The sequence below is a fragment of the Monodelphis domestica genome, chromosome 1 (genome assembly GCF_027887165.1).
Source record: "Monodelphis domestica isolate mMonDom1 chromosome 1, mMonDom1.pri, whole genome shotgun sequence".
NCBI lineage: Eukaryota > Metazoa > Chordata > Mammalia > Didelphimorphia > Didelphidae > Monodelphis > Monodelphis domestica.
The window spans coordinates 116,923,892-116,943,329 of record NC_077227.1 but is presented as its reverse complement, the minus strand read 5'-3'; the positions used below and the strand labels follow the sequence as shown (position 1 = coordinate 116,943,329).

At 39.3% G+C, this 19,438-nt stretch overlaps 1 protein-coding gene across 1 annotated transcript in view; it reads right to left on the bottom strand.

The window, feature by feature from the left end:
• Window positions 1-9,835: 9,835 nt before the first annotated feature.
• Window positions 9,836-19,438, bottom strand: part of SLC28A1 (solute carrier family 28 member 1) — a 62,661-nt gene continuing 53,058 nt past the window's right edge. The window contains exons 13-18 of the mRNA XM_007479225.2: window positions 18,412-18,580; window positions 17,047-17,244; window positions 15,479-15,560; window positions 14,033-14,131; window positions 13,603-13,714; window positions 9,836-13,199 (exon numbers count right to left, since the gene is read on the bottom strand). Coding sequence (XP_007479287.2) covers window positions 13,088-13,199; window positions 13,603-13,714; window positions 14,033-14,131; window positions 15,479-15,560; window positions 17,047-17,244; window positions 18,412-18,580 — 772 coding nt within the window. The 3' untranslated portion in view covers window positions 9,836-13,087. The remainder of the gene's footprint in view (window positions 13,200-13,602; window positions 13,715-14,032; window positions 14,132-15,478; window positions 15,561-17,046; window positions 17,245-18,411; window positions 18,581-19,438) is intronic.

Here is a 19,438-nt window from a genome sequence, read left to right as displayed (position 1 = left end):
TCCTTCTTTCTGTTATGGTGAAAATTACAGAAATATAAATGAATTTAAGTATAGTTAAAAGTTGGTTTGAAGAGGCTAGCATGACCACATGCTAGGAACTCTAAGACAGGAGATTCTGGAATGTGGAAGGAGAGATTTTGAAGGAGCAACTACCAACTGAGCTCTTCCTGTCTTGGAACTGAGAGGAGCTTATCTCTGCTGATCCTGTTTCTACCAGCCTGTGAGTGAGAGAAGAGGAAACCCTTTGATTTCTTTGGGAGTACCTTTCCTCACCAGAACAAACCACCCTGAAAAAGACCTTAGAGACTCTCAACCCTGACAAAGAACATCACGGTCCAGAGGCAGTTGTTAGTGTGAGGGCGGAGGGTCAAACCTCAGACCCGGCCCAGCTGGGTTGAACTCCATCATCCAGAGTTCATCCTACAATGGGCTTTTTTGAGTATTAGCCAGAAGCAGGAAGAGTTTGTAGGGAGCCTCAAGAAACAGGAGTGACTTCCTTGCAGAGGACTTAGAGGGAAGTGGGAAGTGAGAGAATGTGTGATTAGAGCATCCTAAATCCTCCCCCTACCTCTTATTTACCAATAAACCTGTTAGTTTTTACAACAACTGCTTGGAAGACTTAGTTGCAGCTGGCCCAGTGTAGTAAGGCACAGACTGCTTTACTTTATACACCTCAGTGTATCCCACTATTTCAATTCACTATTTCATTTATCTAGAAAAGGGATTCTTAACCGTGTGTGTGTGTGTGTGTGTGTGTGTGTGTGTGTGTGTAATGGACCCTTTGACAGTCTAGTAAAGCCTATAGACTTATTTTTAGGAAAATAAAATGTTTTTAAATCCAAAAAATAAAATAAATTGCAAAGGGAAGGAGGGAGAGGAGGAAAAACTTCTATTAAGTGCCTGATATGTACCAGGCACTATGTGAGGCATTTTACAAATAGATTATTTGATCCTCACAATAAACCTGAAAGATAAGTGCTATTATTTTTCCTCATTTTACAGCTGAGGAAACTGAGGTATGTATAAATGGAGATTCTGAACCCCAGACTTCAATCCCCAGAAGTCCTTGGTGTTTCCCAGAATTCCCTATCATCTCACCTGAGTCCCCAGGTTGGCAAGGTCACAATTGGTATTTAACTGGCAGTAATACCTCCCTTTCTCTCTTCCATTCCATTGCAATGATATATTAAGTAAGCTAAGCACGGGGGTTCTGAATTGGCTAATCAGCCATGGGCACATGGTTTTTATTTGTATCTTCTCTATTCCTTGATTTCTAATAATCCTTAATAAACCTCATAAAATATAATATTTTTACTAGAGATACTAATTTAATTTTTACAGTTAACGGCAACCACAAAGGGATGAAAATTTCTTAATTTTTTTTAAGATAGCCTAGATCATTTTTTAAGCTACATTTCTCCTGCCAAGGCTTTTCTGTCCCCCTCAAAAGCTTCTCTTGATTCAACTCACTCCTGCTATCTGCTCCCACCTCCTGCTATCCGGGATTGCCTCCAGCCATCCACTTGACCTGTTTGACCCAGATCACTCTTCCACCCCAGTTCCAACCCCAGCCCCAGCCCCAGCCCCAGCCCCAGCCCCAGCTGATATCCAGCCTCCAAGCCAGATTGCCCCAGGCCACCCCCCAGAACCCAGGCTGCTGGTAGCTGCCCCTGTGTCTTCAGAATCACAAACCAACTGATAAAAACTGGGGTGTTCTTTCCTTAGGCAACAATTAGCCTCCTCGTGGCAGGGGACATGGTGGGGGTGGGGAATGAGGAGAAGGAAGAGACTTTCCAAACAGGAAGTTACAAATATGGCGTATCCTATGAGAGAGCAGTGCATTTCCTATTTCAAAGGATGTTTTTTGAGTGCACTGATCCTTTTACTTACCTTACCTGAGATTCAGGGGAGAAATTCATCTCCCTGCAACGCTTTGCCATTTGGACCTGCCCAATTTGAGATTCCTAAAACCCATGTTCTCCACTATGGGAAATTTCACAGTTCTGACAAAAGGCATCTCAACAGATTAAAAAACAAAAAACAAAAAAATGAACTTTAAGAGACTGGAAGTTATATTTTTAAGGCTTTTCAGACTACAATGTTTTATAGAAATCTCTGTATTTTATTTCATTTTGCTGATTGTTTTGTTTAAGATTTAATTTTGTTGGTTTTAAGTTCATATATTAATGTATTCTATACTATTCTATTACACTGAATCATTTTAATGTCCTGGGTTTTAACTACTGTTATATTCTGTTGCTTTCCCCCTATAACTATACTGAACAAATATTATTGAATAAGCCCATATTTTTAAAAAAACAGCCTTTTTTCTATTTTGACTTTGTAAATTGTCACATAGAGGATGGATGGACTTCATCAAAACTGGTTACAATTGTATAACAACTTTTGGAAAATTTAATGAGCTAAATATCTCAAATTAATTGTAAGGGGTTTTTAGACATGCTTTTTAGATTTTTTTTCAACAACTCTGATTATTTTGCCTGCCTCTAACAGGAGGTAAGGTCCAGTTTAGTACCTAAAGTGAAATACAATTATATTCCCCACCTCCCACATTTATAAAAATGTGAATGGATGGGACATCACAGTCATACCAAAGGAGCTGGTAAGTTAATCCCAGGGCATGGTACCCCTAGATGGCTCCCAAAAGAGGAGCATCTCTCATTTATAACTCTTCAGCTCACTTTACTTCCACTAGAACAATCTAGATTTCTTGATGATGTTCTAGACCCAAATAAGTTTTACTTTGTTTAAAAATGTATTTGCCAAGCTTTAAATATTGCTACACCTGAAAAACTTGTGACAAGTATCCATTTTCTTTAAATGTCATACAGCAGACTCATGTAAAATATGATAGTTGGTTTGTTTGCTATTGTCATTAAATGGGCTATTATAACTCTGGAGATATTGGTCCTTTTTGAATTTGCATTACATGTTGTACTACTGTTTTTTTTATTTAAAAAAAACTGTTACCTTGTGTAATTCATTTGCTTGTACTCACAGTGGATCATGGCCAGATACGAAGAGGAAATGGATCTCATTTTTTGGTGAGAAACCTTGTATTCTATATTTCTTTAGCTGACACAGTGTGTCAATGATTATAAGCTATATTTTTTTATTTTTAAAACTATTTTATTATTGTTTTTGCTTGCATGGGCAATAAACTACTTCAGTTTTTTTTGTTTTTTTCTCTCCTTTTTATATTTGAAGCACATGTCACCAGTATTGAGATTTTCTTTAATTTTTTTGATTTTGCAGTAATATAAGTTTAAAATATATTTGCTATAATGTCGATGCATGCCCCAAAAGCTTGAGACTATAAAAATAATGCCACTGATTGTTTAAAAAAATTTATGGGACTTTGTTTAGTGATTCTGTATGATTCCAGGACAAGAAAATACAAAAAGAGCCATTGCACAGTGCCAAAGAAGCACAAAGCTAAACTGCATAGTGCCAATCAAGCACAAGGTCAACCAATCCCGGTGGTGTGAATCTTAAAATTTCTCAGACTCTACCTTGGAATATTATCTTAAGGTTATGGTTAAGGTTATTCCCCATTTAAACAATGGAGGTACTTGGTCAGGAATGTACTGGGAACTCTAACATTACTCCACCCATACTTAGGCATACTTTAGGGGAAGATAAAGTTGTAAACTCCTTACTGAACAATGAAAAAGTACTTAACCCATACTTATAGTGAGGCAAAAGCCCTTAAGCTAGGTCTATTTTTAGATCTAATACAAAAGGGTGCTAAGTACCTATGAAGGTCAAATTAATCACTAAAAGGTCAGGCAACTTGCAAGGGGCAAGCTTAGCAAAGAGGTGTGAAGTACTCAGAAGATATAATCTACCCAGAGAAGGTGAGAACTAAAAACTAAGAATGGGCTATCCTAGGAAAAGCATCTACTGTGATTGGTAGACGTGAAAATTTAGGGGAGGTGACACAAGATAAATTTCTCTTTAAAAGAAGCTGTCTGAACCAGTTCACAGGGGTTTGATTAGTTCAGCTCTGATAGCTGAATTGGAGGTCAGGAGTCAGAGGAAACTGCTGGGTCTCTGAACACTAGAGTTTTGCTTGGAAAGATCTTGTGGTGAGTGATTAAAGACTGACTTAGTTTCTCTCTTAAAGAGAAAGGCCTAGGCGATTGGCCTAGGCCCTAGCCTTTTCCTGCTATTTCCTCTTACACTGTCTCTTTCCCTTTCCTTAATTTCTTCATTTATATTAATTAAAATTTACATAAAACCCAGCTGACTTGGGTATTTCATATTTGGGAATTTTTCCCATGGCAATCACTTATTTTTGATATAAAATCAAGATGCTAAAAATTATCTTTACAGTTTGGGCAATTCACAGTCTTGAAACCCATATTTTGGGCGGTCACAGTGGGATTGATGTAATTTTGAACCAAGACAAAGAGGACTTGAACATGTTTGGGGTTCGAGGTTGCAGCTGCTTAACATGTGTTAAAGGTAGGTCTTCCTTGTTCCACATTCAATCAAGTATCTCAAATTTGGCTCTTACCTGGCTCCTATAATCTAGTCCCTTTTCTGTCTTTCATAGTGTGGCAAACTTTCTATAGTCCTGGCTACTGACTGGGTAAATGCTTAATGCTTATATCATTTTAATTGGGCCCTAATTCTAGGACCTGTTATAGATTTATTTTTCCTTTACTTTGAATTTTTACACATAAGACTTTGATAGTCTATATTTCATCCAGAAATATCTTTTTTATTTTGAATTTTTAAAAATATTTTTGATTTCTCTTGCCAATTGATTCATATATCTCATAACTCAGCCATGCATCCCTAAGAGATCCCTGTGTTTTTCAATCACCCTCTTCATGGGGGTATGTATAAAATATTATTTTAAATTACAAAGTTTAAATTCCTTTTGAGAACAATTTTAGGTTAAGAAACATGCTACCTCTCAGAATCCAGAAAGCGAACTGTTTGGAGAAGACACCATGAAGATGCCTCCACAGACCACACGCTGCACCAGAAGATCCAGAGTGAACTTTGGAATGTGGTGATTTGAACTGTGTGGTGTAAACCTTAAAATTTCTTAGACTTATAAATGTTGGAAATTTCACCATTAGGAAATTTCATACTTGAAAAATTTCCTATTGATAGTGGGTCTTGGCTATTGGAATGTGAAACCCATTGGCATGGGAGGTTCCTCCTCCTCCCTTCTTAAGATTACTTTAGGACAGAAACCTTTTGCTGAACAATGGAAAGGACTTTGAACTATGCTTAAGCATAGAACAGGAATTTCTTTGAGTCATGATTGATTTTAGAATTGATACAATGGAGATACTTGGAATGACAGAACCAAGTCTTGGAAATTGCAATCTCCACCCTACTCAGTCCTAACAGGATTTAGGAAGGGCTGTAGCAAAAGATCAAGATTTAATTATTTGAAAATATGACCTCCAACAAACATGTGCAAAGCCACAGACCTCTGGGAGGTCCTGGGTTAAGCTAGAGCCACCGTTGGCACAGGGAAATTGATGGACAGTGATTGGTAGATGTGAGAACTGAGGGGAGGGAACTTGGATGGTTTCCTTAAAGATAGAGGGGTCTGAGGACTGAACGGGGGTTGGAGAGTTTTGGCTCTGAGTGATTGGAGAGGTGCTCTGAGAAGCTTGCTCTGAAGGAAGCTGGAGGTGGAGGCCCCGGAGACTGTTTCTCCATTTTGGTCACATGAGTAATAGGGACTGATCTCCTTTCTTTGCCCCAGCTATCTAAGGGCTTGGGCCTTTTGGCCCAGCCTAAACAGAGGGGGTATTTAAGCCCTATTCCCTTCTCTCCCCCTTCTCTCTCTCTCTCTATCTCTAATTCCTTTCTTCCTCCTGTTTATAATTAAACTCTATAAAAGGCTGACGGCTGACTTGAGTTTTCATTTAGGAATTACATAGCTGAATTCCTTGGCGACCTTAAATTAATATATATCAGTCTTTTAAAGTGATTTCCTTGTCACAGTGGGGCTTGAATGCATTGTTTTGTATGTATAATCTTATGACAAAGGGGACTGCCCCCTAACTTACTTTTTTGTCAATGTGCATAGTAATCATTGGTTTTGTTCTCTTTTCCTCTTATCCACAAATTATTGCAATCTTTAAGTTGATTACATTTCCATGAACCTTTTGGGAAAACTGGTTTCCCAATAGGATCACAGGGAGGTATATATAAATGGAGATTTTGAACCCCAGACTTCAATCCCCAGAAGTCCTTGGTGTTTCCCAGAATTCTCTATAATCTTACCTGAGTCCCCAGGTTGACAAGATCACAATTGGTATTTAGCTGGCAGTAACACCTCCCTCTCTCTCTTCCATTCCATTGCAATGATGTAGTAAGTAAGATAAGTGCGGGGGTTCTGAATTGGCTAATCAGCCATGGGCACATGGTTTTTATTTGTATATTCTCTATTCCTTGATTTCTAATAATCCTTAATAAGCCTCATAAAATATAATATTTTTACTAGAGATACTAATTCAATTTTTACAGGTAGAATATAAGTGACTTATCTAGGATCACACATCTATTAAGACTCTGAGGCCAGATTTGAACTCAAATCTTCTAAATTCCAGGCCCAGTGTCCTATCCCCTCTGCCACTCCATGCCAAAAATTATATTGAAATATACTTATCAAAATATTTTTTAAGTTGACAGACTCTAAGTTTAAGAGTCCTGTCAATGAACCTCCTCTGTCTAACTAAGAGAGCTAACAAATGTTTGCTTTGGCCACGTGATTCTATGGGAACTCTATCATAGCTTGGTTGGCATAAAGATGATATTAGAAATTAAGTCTTATTATATTAGTTTAGAGATAAGAAATAGAGAAGCTGGCTTGAGAAAGAATTGGAGTTTAAAACAGAGCTGAGACCAAGGGTCAGTTTCAAATGTTGACAGTGGGGGGGGGGGTAATGGTTTTTCTGTGGCAGTTGGTCTCTAGGAGTAGGAGTTACACACTCTCTCAGAGTTCTGGGAGGAGATGACATCTTTTCTCTCTCTCCTCATTGTCTGAGGTAGAAGGAAAGGAGGGAAAACCTGAAGAAGCTAAATGATTGACCTTTTCCAATTTGGGGAACACAAGTGAATGTCTTTCGCTGTTACATAAATTGTTTTTATATCTGAGAAAACCAAAGAAACACCTGGTCTTTGGTTTGGACTCTGAGTCTTAAGGCTCAGAGTCCAAACTTGGTTCTTACTGAGGCTCAGCCAACTAGCCTTTGTTATTTTTATAACTTGAGATAAAGTTAAGAATTATATACTTTGTATGAGGATAATAGTGTGTAGTTTATTATAGAAATAGGAAAAATTGTGGTTAGTCAGTTCAGGAAGGATCAGTGTAGTCTATGGAAACAGGAGAAGCAGTTCCTTGCGGAACCAGGGGGTTTTATTTGGATGGAGTTAGAATCCCTTAGACTTAGAAATCCTTTTTGTCCTTATATTCTAAATAAATAGTTTATTTTTATATAACAAGAACCTCCTTAGCATCCTTGTGCCTGGCCCTGAAGAGAAGTTCACTTAAGAGCTTCACTTCATTGATATAAATTGAAGATATTTTGTAAGCACAAGCAGAGTATCTAATCAGTTTATAAATCAATAATCATTCATTGCCTATTATTTTTTACACTGGTGCCATCTCTTGGTCTGGAAAATACCACTCTCAAGATCTCTCCCATCAGGCCATATGGGCAAGCACATATCTGCCATGTGCTTTTGTGTCCATGTTCCATTAGGGGATGTGGAGGGAAGAATGAGGAGAAAATGGCATAAAGATGAAAAAGACAAAAGAGCTGAGATAAGTTTGTCACTCTCCTTTACAGGCCATTGACAAGAGACTGATTTCTTGATTATTAGTCATCTTTCAGTTAGACCCAGTCACTGGAAAATAATCAAGAACTGTCTGCATCTTCACAATAGGCCCAAATGGCAATACCCATACCTTTCCTGGTGAAATGCTTTCCTGATCCCAAACAAAAGTTCACCTCCTGGAAGCTCATCGCTTTATCAGGGAGATCATCAAATTGATCTGATGAACTTCCCTTGACAATCCAGGAATAAGATGATTGACATGGAGTATGGTCTTGGTAGCCTCTAGAGAGAGGATGAGACCAAGGAACATTCTGAAGAACCAGTAGGACTTGGTGAAAATTCTCTGTGGAGAATTACTCAGAGAAGACCCTAAAGATTTGAAGCTAAGGGAATAGAGAAAAGGTGATGCTTCAGAAAAAGACTTGAAAAGTAGATTCAATTTTGTAAGGAAGACATTGAATGTTGTTTCAGATGAATTGTATTTATGGTAACATCCATATGAGTCACCTAAGATGGAACCAAAAATTCAGGACTATAGTTGAGATGAGAAGTCCAGATTTGAAAGGCAGATGTGGACATTATCACCATAGATCGGATAGTTGAAACTTTAGGAATGGCAGAAGTATCACAGTTGTGCCCTCCAATCCCTTCACCCCTCCCTGTTCTCCCAGTCCATCAATCCTACTCTGAACTCACTAATAATTAAAGTATTGACCCTATGACTAATTGGTTCAAGCATATACTATTAGGTATCCTTAAATCTTTTGTCCCCCTGCCCTATTATTTGAATCTATTGCCCCCTTTCCAAATCCCAAACCTGGATTACCCTCTCCATCCTTCTCCTCAGTTCTTTTTAAATATGCTGAATCCTTCCAGAGAAAGTCATGCAACAATATTAACTAGGTTCACTTCAAATTTACATTATATAATCTAAACCAGAGACATCATTGTTAATTAGAATCTTTTTCTTCTTTCCTTTTTTGACAATCATACTCTACAGTGGCTATCCCAAACTTTCCCTTCAGATTTATATGCCAATTTCCTCTTCCTTTCTCGCACCAAAGAACCTTGCTTCTTACTTTCCTGAGAAAACAGAGGCTTTCTATCCTGAGTTCCCTATTCTTCTTCTTTCGATACCCCAACTAGATATAGAAGTGGTCTGCCTTCTCTTCTTCTAGTCTAGTAATCTTGAAAAAAAATGAGGTTAATCTAGAATAACATCTTCTTGATGAAGTTATGTTGACTTTTTGTGATCACTTGCAAAATTGCCTAGGTTCTGATATGCCTTGGAAGAACCACACCTGGAGCAGAGGAAGAAAGATTTGGAGTTTGTACAGTCATGAGTGAACACCCCAACACATAAGAGGTGACAGAATGGGAATGGGTTATCCAATAATAGATGAAAGAGTTGGTAATGGTTGTGTCACCCCTTAAAACTGTGAAAAGAGGGGGCAGCTGGGTAGCTCAGTGTGTTGAGAGCTAGGCCTAGAGACGGGAGGTCCTACATTCAAATCTGGCCTCAGACACTTCCCAGTTGTGTGACCCTGGGCAAGTCACTTGACCCCCATTGCCTAGCCCTTACCACTCTTCTGCCTTGGAGTCAATATTGACTCCAAGACGGAAGGTAAGGGTTTAAAAAAAAACTGTGAAAAGAATAAGAAGCAACCCATCTCCCAGACTTTTGATTGATTATTTCTTGGGGTCATGGCACAGATCGTAGAGACTACATGTGCCCTTCTTTGAACACAAGAGCTGTGGACAGCAATAAATGGAATATTAAAATTGTAAGGAATTGGGGCATCTTAGTAGCTCAGTGGATTGAGAATCAGACCTAGAGATGGGGGAGTGCTGGATTCAAATTTGACTTCAGACACTTCCTAGCTGTGTGACTCTGGGCAAGTCACTTAACTCCCATTATCTAACTCTTACCACTCTTCTTCCTTGGAACCAATACACAGTATTAACTCTAAGACAGAAGGAAATGGCTTTAAAAAAGTAATTGTGAGAAATGGTCTATTTTATTTTATATTTTATTGATATCTTTTTTACATCATGGTTAAAATTTCCACCTCTTGTTTGCACAAGAAGTAGAATTAAGCAAAACAGGCTAACACATTTATCACATTAACCAATACATCCCTCATCTTGTATCTGTAGACCACTAGCTGGAAACAAAGACTGAGTAATGGTTGGACAGATTGATATATGAATTAATGGAATATTATTGTGCCACAAGAAAGGACAAACATGAAGAGTTTGGAGAAAGTTGGAAAGACTTTTCCAAATGGATACAGAAAAAAGTAAGCACCATCAAAAAATGTACACAATAATGTAAAGAAACAGCATCATACATATTAGAATTCAGATGAATGTAATGTGTACTCCTGACTCTAGAAAATTGATGATGAAAAGGTTTCTCTCTACTTCCCCATTTAATTATTACCCTTCTGACTTTAGATAAATTGATTTTGTTTAAGCAAAAGTTTTTCAATTCTACATAATGAAAAGTGTCCATTTTTCTCCAATTGTTCTATTTTTTTAGTGAGGAACTCTTTCCCCATCCATAATTGTGAATGGTATATCCTTCCATTGGATTCAAATTGGCTTATGCTATGAGTTTTTATATCTAAGTCACATATCCATCTGGAGCTGATTGTGGCATATGGTATGAGATATTGCTCTAAAACTAATTTCTGTCAGAGTGCTTTTCAGCTGCTTAGCAGTTTTATGTCAAATAAGGGCTAGAAGTCCTTATTTCTGTCATTGTTTTCTCTGGGTTTATTGAATACTATGCTACTGTGTCTGTTTAGCTTGGGGTCTTATATTCCTAATCTGTTCCACTAATCAACTTTTCTAGTTTTTAAGCAGTATCAAATAGTTGAATGATTAATGTTTTGTAGCACAGTTGGAGAACTGGTACTGCTATGCCCCAACTTTTTCCCACTTTTTTTATTATTTCCCTCAAGAATTTTAAATTTTTGTTTCTTCAGATGAATTTTATTTTTATAGCTCTATAAAGTAAGCCTTTTATTATTTTGACTGCTTAATACTAAATAAGTTAATCTAGGTAATATTTTTATTATATTAGTATGGCTTATCCATGATCAATTAATATAAACTAGCAATTAATAATAATATAATATTAGTATATCAGTTATTTAGGTTTATATTTCTATTAAAATTATATTATAGTTGTATTTCTATAATTCCTGTTTGTGTCTTAGAAGATGGATACCCAAATATTTTATACCTTCTTTAGTTATTTTGAATGGAATTTCTCTTTCTATTTCTTTCTACTGAATTTTGTTGGTAATACAGAAAGGTTAGTGTTTTTGTATTGATTTATTATGCATCTTGTTATTTTGCTAATGTTATTGTTTTAATTTTTGTTCAGTCATTAGGATTGTAACGGTTAAAATAGGTATTTTGACAAAATAAGAGAGCAGCTTTTAATAATTTAAGTTTTAATAAGAATATAGTAGAGTTGTAAATTAATATTAATATTAATATAAAATTTAAGCCAGAGAAAACTTCTAGCAGTTTTTAACAATTAACAATATACATATAGAAAGATAGAAAAGAGGAAAGAGAGATTACTAATCTTATACCCTATAAATATACCTAAAATTCCTAATACTACCTAAAATTTTTAAAAACTCTACTCTAACTGTCTTCAAAGACAGGTTCTTCTGCCTGGCCAGATCAGGCCTAATCTAACCTACTCTACCTAAAATTGATTCACTAACTATCTATCTACACTAACAAATAAACAGCCACCACCCATGACCTCCTTAAATAAGGTTTATCCTTCAACTGCCAGTGTTTAACTGCTAGTTGCCCCTTGCCTCAGAGATAGACTCCTGCTCCCTCAAGGTCCAGAGGCAAAAGCCCTCTCAAGGCTTAAGCCAAAAGCCCCCTCAGTAAGCTCAGGCCTGCTTTTATATAACTAAACACCAACTCACACTACCAGCAACCAAATCCCAATGACCAACTCATGCCCAGCAGCCAACTTCCCTGCAACTGCCAGCCCTAGTTGTCAACAATTTCTCCACCAATTGCCAGCAACTCCCTCTCCAAATCTCAGCAACTGACAGCCTGCAACTGACACTGGCTCAGCAGGGGGCTCTCAGGTCTTCCTTCCTGTCACTGTGGGCTGCTTAATCCCTATACATCTCTATGGCAAGAGGATCTCCAGTCCCCCATTAAATTAAAGAAATTAAAGAATTCCTTTTTACAGGATTCTTTAATTAATTCAGGATGTCATCCTCAAAAACTAATCATTTCATTTCCTCCTTGCTTGTGCTTATTTTCTCAATTTATTTTGCAATAGTTATATCTATTAAGTTGTCAAATAGCAATGACGATAGTAGACATCCTTGCTTTACCTCTGATATTATTGGAAAGGCTACTAGTATTTTTCTGTTACATATGATACTGACTCAGTTTGAGGTTTTAAAAAATATTTAACATATTAAGGAAATGTTTTTATCTCTGTGCTTTTCAATTTTTTATATGGAATGAGTGTGTCATATTTTGTCAAAAGCTTTTTCCGCAACTATTAATGTAATCATGTTATTTTGTTTTAATAATAGCCTATTTATTTATATTTTCATAACACTGATTCCTAACATGTTGCTGTAGTGTTTTTGCTAATATTTTCTTCAATACTTTTGTGTCGATATTCATTAGAGACATTGGCCTAGAATTTTCTTTCTCTGCTCTTTCCCTACCTATTTTAGCTATTAGGATCATAAGGTCATATTTGTATCATAGAAGAAATTTCTACTTTCACTGAAAGTTTACATAATATTGGGATTTATTGTTCTTTGAATGTTGGATAGAATGTAAATCTATCTCATCCTAGTCATCTTTTATTGGGGAGTTATTTATAACTTGTTTGATTCTTTTTTCTGAGGTTGAGGTTTTTAAATTCTCTAGTTTTGTTCTGCCAATCTCAGTATTTGTATTTCAAGTCTCTTATTTTATACAAGAGGAACCTAAGGCCCAGAGATTTTAAGTGACTTTTTCAACTAATACAGTCACTTTTGTTATAGAACTGGACCTAGAACTCTGCTATCCCAACCCCCAAGCCCCAAGTTTTTCCACTAGCTGTAAGTCATTTTAAGTGCTCACTGGAATGTTAATGACTTAGAGATAAATGAAGACTAGAGAAAATATAAGGAATGGGACTGTTGAGTGGAGAGGTTGCCTCTCAGGCAGGATAGCCCTGAAAAGAGAATTGATACTCATACTATGCACAGGCAGTGTGGTTGTAAAATTTGCAGCAATTGTCCAACATATCTGTGGTAAAATCCATCCTGGAGCCAGTGAAGGAGGAGGAATTGGTACCTGTGAGTATCACGCTGAAAAAGGGAAGAGGTTATGTAGGTTGGAGCTTAGAAGCCACCAGGAAAGGAATTGAAGATCATTCCCTGCTGAAAAATGGCATGACTAAGGCTGCCCCCTTTCTCCTTCTCCTTCACTCTGGTCCTAGAGTTAGTTTTCCCCTTGCCTGATCCCTACCAGTCAACACCATGATTCTCCAAATCCACCAGCACTTTTCCCTGCATATCCTGTAGCAAACACAAAAAAATGCTGAGGAAAAGGCAAAAAGACATTTACTAGACCATCTGTCGGCCACCACTTTATAACTTTCTAGTTCTCACTACCCTGCCTATCCCCAGGGCCTTTACTTTCTTACTGGCATCACTCCCTTCCCTTCAAATCCCACCCCAAATGGCCAGACTGAGACTCCAGGACCCTCACCTCTGGAAGACCTTCTTACAACACACATAGCTGTCATAGCTGCTGACTGTAAAACTTGTGTTGAGGAAGGAGAAGCAATTGATTTCTGGTCCTCTGGGCACATAAAGGATTCCTGTGTGAAAGATAAAGATAAAGAAGAAACTGCTAATATTCTATATCTATATCTATATCAATGGTATATCCAATATACATACATATATATATATATATATATATATGTATGTATATGTCAATGGACCAGAATCCCTGGGTCTTTGGAATCAAAACTTCAACTGCTCTGCCCTGGGAAAATTCAGCTGATTCCACAAGGGAAGGGTTAGGTGGATTAGGGCATTATTCTAGGGCAAAGTTCTCCCACCAAGGGACAGAAAGAGACTGATCAAATCATTCCACTTCCATTAAGACAGGAGCCTGTGGAGAAGTACCTTACCTGCCACACAGGCATTGACTAGGGATACACAGGCACCAGTCAGTAGAGCACTCATCACAATCTTGGAGAACTCACTCTTCCGATGGGGAACCATTGAGGCTAGAAACATTGAGAAGAGATCAGGGGCATAAGCTGAGTCTGGCTCCCAGGGACTCAACAACCCAGGCTTGGTGTGTGAGACCCATCACATTTGTTATGTCTGCTGTCCCCTCACTCCAGTTCTGAAAATTTGGAAAGGAGTAAACATTGCCTATATTGTAGTCTTGTGGTTCAGCTTTCCTTCATTGACTTAGCTTTGACCTCTAGTCTAGACCTTGGGTTGCATGAGGGCAAGGATTCTGTTTTGCTTTTTACCTAAACTCTGTATCTTCTCAGTGCTTTGTGCACAATCGTTTCGTAGATTTTTTTTTTAAACACCTACCTTCCGTCTTGGAGTCAATATTATGTATTGGTTCCAAGGCAGAAGAGTGGTAAGGGATAGGCAATGGGGGTCAAGTGACTTGCCCAGGGTCACACAACTGGGAAGTGTCTGAGGCCAAGTTTGAACCTAGGACCTCCTGTCTCTAGGCCTGGCTCTCAATCCACTGAGCTACCCAGCTGCCCCCACTTAGAAATTTTTTGAATGAATGGACTCAGGAGGCTACTGGGGGTATCACTCCCTCAAAACTCCATCTCATAGACTTTACTGTAATTGGCTTATGAACCTAAAATATAAGAGAAGGCTCAGAAGCATACAAATCTCAGAGACTGGCCCCATTGAAATCACCCCAAACCCCTTAATATTCTGACTTAGGAACCTGTTATAACTTCAAATTTCCATTGCCAACCCTTTTCTCTTCTCCCTTAGCCAACCCCTACTGTCCAGAGAGAATTTTAGAGAATCCAGTCATTCCAAACACATTTAGGAAATATCAATATAGCAGTTCCCCATCCACCTTGGGATAATGAGCATGGATCACCCGAGATTCTTTCATATGGCTGTTAGATTCCACCCCAGCTGATGTGTGATAACCCTACGTAAGTTCATCCAAAGCCCACTCTCCTTATCAAAAGCTAGTATAGTGTTGGTGACCGCAGTCTCCCCAAAACCAAATGAAGAGAGCCTGGTATGTTGTGGTCCCAGAGTACACTTCAGCACCGTCCTTGCCTCTCCTTGGTAGAGGCTTCAGCCTGGAGAGCCATGGTGCCAGCCCCTCGAGGTCAATCCCAAGCTTCAGCTGCATGGACCAGTCATAGAATCTTAGAAACCAAGATTCAGTGTCAGAACTGGAAAAGACCCCAGACACCATCTTATCTCATCTCATTTTACAGACATGGAAACTGAGACACAAGCAGGTTAAATGAGAAGCCCTGTGTTACAGCTTGTTAGTAGCAGAGTCCAGAATGGAACCCTGGTCTTCTGGTTCTGATTCACTTGGCAGTGTGCTTTCAAATATTGGAACTCACTTAGACCTCCCAGCATGATACCAATGGAGCTGAAATTGGCAAATCCACAGAGAGCAAATGTGGTGATGATTTCTGCTCTGATCTGAAAAACAAATAAAATACATGATGGAAAAACTCTGGAGGTGACCTCATCCCTCCTGTGGTTCGCTGACCTGACATTGGCCTCTCATCTGCTCCCTGGAGTAACTGTGGGTCCAGGAAGCTTCAGCCATAGCCCTCTTTAGGACTCCAGAGCCAATAACCTCCCATGGCTGCCCATCATCTTGGTGTGACATAGAGTTACTGCTAGTAGACTTCTCACCACAGCCTTCAAAGTTCTCAACCAACTAGCTCTCCCCAACCGAATTATATCCCCCAAGATATCCTAGTCCTTCTCCTCCATCTTCAGTCTCCTGTCTCCCTTCTCCCCACAGTGTGAGAGAGGGGGTGTCCACAGATATGGAACATTGTATATATAACCAAAATGCCTTGATAGATTGTTGCTGATTTTTAAAATCTTTCCTTTCTTATTTCTAAAGTGTTCTTAATTTTAATTTTAAATTGTGATGAGGGATAACTCTCCAAGAAGGGAAAAAGGAAGGAACACATAGATGATTTAAAAACAAATTATCAGTTAAAAATTTTTAAACCTTCCTTTTGAAAGATTTAACTTTATCTCAGCTAAGTTAAGGGGACAGAAATTTCTCCATTCTTTATTTACAGAGAAGATCCAAAGGGAGTACCCAGAAAGCCCAGGCATGGTCTTAAACCCTGCCTAGTATTTGTGGAACTAGACATAGCAAAAGGGGAAAGTTCAGGTGGATAAGTGACACCCACAGCTGAGGCCCTCAATCCCTTCCTACCTGAGATCTTCTCCTCACAAAATCTAGTCCCTAGACCTTCAGAGACAAAAGAACATGATATCTGGTCTAAAGCTTTGCCAAGGCTACAGCTAGGACCCTAAAGGGTCAATGAGAGCCACCAGGCAATTAGTGCAGGGGCCAAGCTGGAAGGCAAATGTGTTTGAGAGTTGAGAGAATAGGAAGGCTTCCCTGTGGGAGTCTGTCCTTGAAGTTATATAAAGAGATGGCCTCCCAAGAGCCTGAGGGACCTCAATGGCTAACAAAACCAAAGAAACACAGAGAACTGGACCCTCACCTAAAGTTGGAAGTGAAAGAGGAGAAATGTGCCTCTGGCAGAAATAGCCTCAGTTGTCCAGAATGAACAGCTAGACAAGGACAGGTAGGCAGTGGCAAAATAATAATACAAAAATAATCATCTGGACATCATAACACATGGCATCTTATAATTTGCAAAATGCTTTGGCACAAATTAATTATAATAATGGCTCTGATGTGTATAGCACCTCGGACTTCTCATTTGATTCTCACACCAACTACAAACCAGTTGCTATTATTCTCCCCATTTTACTGATTAAGAAACTGAGGTTCATGGGAGGAAGGCATTTTGCCTAAGGTCACTCACTGAATTAATAGAGTCAGGACTAGAGCTTGGATGCCTTTATTCCCAGTCCTTTGACTTTTCCCATTGCCCAAGTACCATGATCACTATCTGCCTTTACCACTTACGGAAATCCACTGCTTCTTGTCCCCAATCCACTCTTCGACTCCTGCTAGACGCCTATTCTTGTACCCCGACAGCTCCTGATAAGCCACAAATTCATTCAGAAACAGCTTGATGCCCAGCAGTTCAGCCACGATGGGACAATCTGCCCAGTCCACTCCCAGCATGAATGCCACAGGACGCAAAATGTAAGAGCAGATGAGCTGAGGAGGCAAGTCCATGAAAGGAAGAGTTAATGGCGAGGGCTGGGAGTCTGCCCATCCTAGCATGTCTCCCTCAACAAGTAGCCTTCCCTAAGAAGAAGAAAGGCACAGGGCCACATCCCAAGTCCCACTAGGGTCCATCCTCTACCCTGGGCCACACACTCCTATCTATAGACCACCACAGGGCTTATAAAATGCCTTCCTCAACCAACCCTGTGAGATAGGAGTTTGGGAGTTGGATGGGACCTCAGAACTTATCTCGTTCAATCCACATCTGAAAAAGAATCCTTGCTCCATATCCCCCCAAAATGGCCCCTCAGCCTCAGTGAGGGGGAACCTACAATCTACAACCTCCTTTGCCAGTCTACTCTATTTTTAGATAGTGCTAATTATCATTATTCTTTTTTTTTAACCCTTACCTTCCCTCTTAGAATCAATACTGTGTATTGGTTCCAAGTTGAAAGAGCATTAAGGACTAGGCAATGGGGGTTAAGCAACTTGTAGAGAGTGGCGGTGCTAGGAAATGTTTGAGGCCAAATTTGAACCCAGGACTTCCCATCTCTAAGCCTAACTTTCAATCCACTGAGCCACCTAGCTTTCCCCACCAATTATTATTCATCATATTATAATAACTAACATTTGTATAGTGCTTACTATGTGCCAGGTACTTTTCAAGTAGTATCCCACTTGTTCCTCACAACAACCTAGTGAGGTTTTACGGAGGAGGAACCTGAGGCAAACAGAAGTTAAGTGACTTCCCCAAGGTCACACAGCTGATGTCTGAGGCTGAATTTTAACTCAGATCTTCCTGACTCTTGACTTTTTCTTTTCATAAAATCTAAATTTGCCTCTTTGCCCAACTCTACTCACTGGTCCTGGATCTCTTCTTTAGGGTCAAACAGAACAAGTTTAAATATCTCTTCCACATATTATTTTTCCCACTTAATAGATAGGATAATAAAGTAAGAGAAGTGATTTACCGGTGGTTACACAGGACCACTTGTCCTACCCCAAAGGCCTCCATCATTGGTACCACCCAGACTGATGTCTTTTGCACTGCACTCAGGGGACTGGCAGGGACCTGGGGCTCCTGCCCAGGTCTGATGGGCTCTTAGACACATGCCAGGAAAACTGGCCCTACCCCTTGATGACTAAGGATGTTGTTACCTGGAAGCTGAGCTCCTGGATGTCCACCATCTCCCCCAGCCAGGACAGAGCAGCATTAATGAAGGCTAACACAGCCAAGAAAGCAATCAGGTTGGCGGCAATGTTTGCAATGACCCCTATAGAGATGGCAGCTCCACTTGTGGTGGCTTCCAAAAGGTTCTGAGCCTCCCTGAGTTCGTGTCAAGAATTATTGTATTAATCATCAGTCTCCAAAGAGCAGAGGCTTCTGTACTCAAGCCTTAACTCAGATCTAAGGGTCAGGAAGAGCCTTACTTAGCAGTGGAAGTGGGAGTTATGGACCCTCCTGTCTTAAAGCTTCAGACATGCAAGAAAGAAAAATAGGGTAGAGAGGATTGGAGAGGAGAAGGCTGGGATTTCCCATAACGTAAGGAGTAACTCGCAGAAGGTCCAGAGGTAAGATTAGAAAGAAGGGAATGGAAATGGAACAAAAATAAAAATAGAGACCATGCAAATACATATCATAGGATATTAGAGCTGGGAGAGGAACTTCAGAATCCATCTGATTCAGTCTCTGCATTTAACAAAGGAGTAATCTGGAGCCTATAGAGGGCAAATGATATACCCAAAGCCACATGGCTTTGCATCTCCAGTGAACCTTCCACTCTCATGAGTAAGAAATAGATATCCAATTGGATCTGGAGTCCAAGAGAACTGAGTTCAAATCCAAATTCTTACTAAATACATTGTTGCTCAGTCATGTCTGACTTTATATGACCCCATGGGCTTTGTCCATGAAGTTTACCTGGCAACGATATTGGAGTGGCTTGACATTTCCTTTTCCAGTGTGTCCCCATCTTACAAATGAGGAACTAAGAGAAATAGGAGTTAAGTGACTTGGCCAGCATCACACAGCTAACAAGTGTCTGAGGCTGGCTTTGAACTCAGATCTTCCTGACTCCAGACGCAGTGCTCTAGTCACTGTACCACCTACCTGCCCAATAAATATGTGGCCCTGGCCAAATCACTCAATTTCCTTATTTTTCTCCTCTATCAAATGTAGATAATC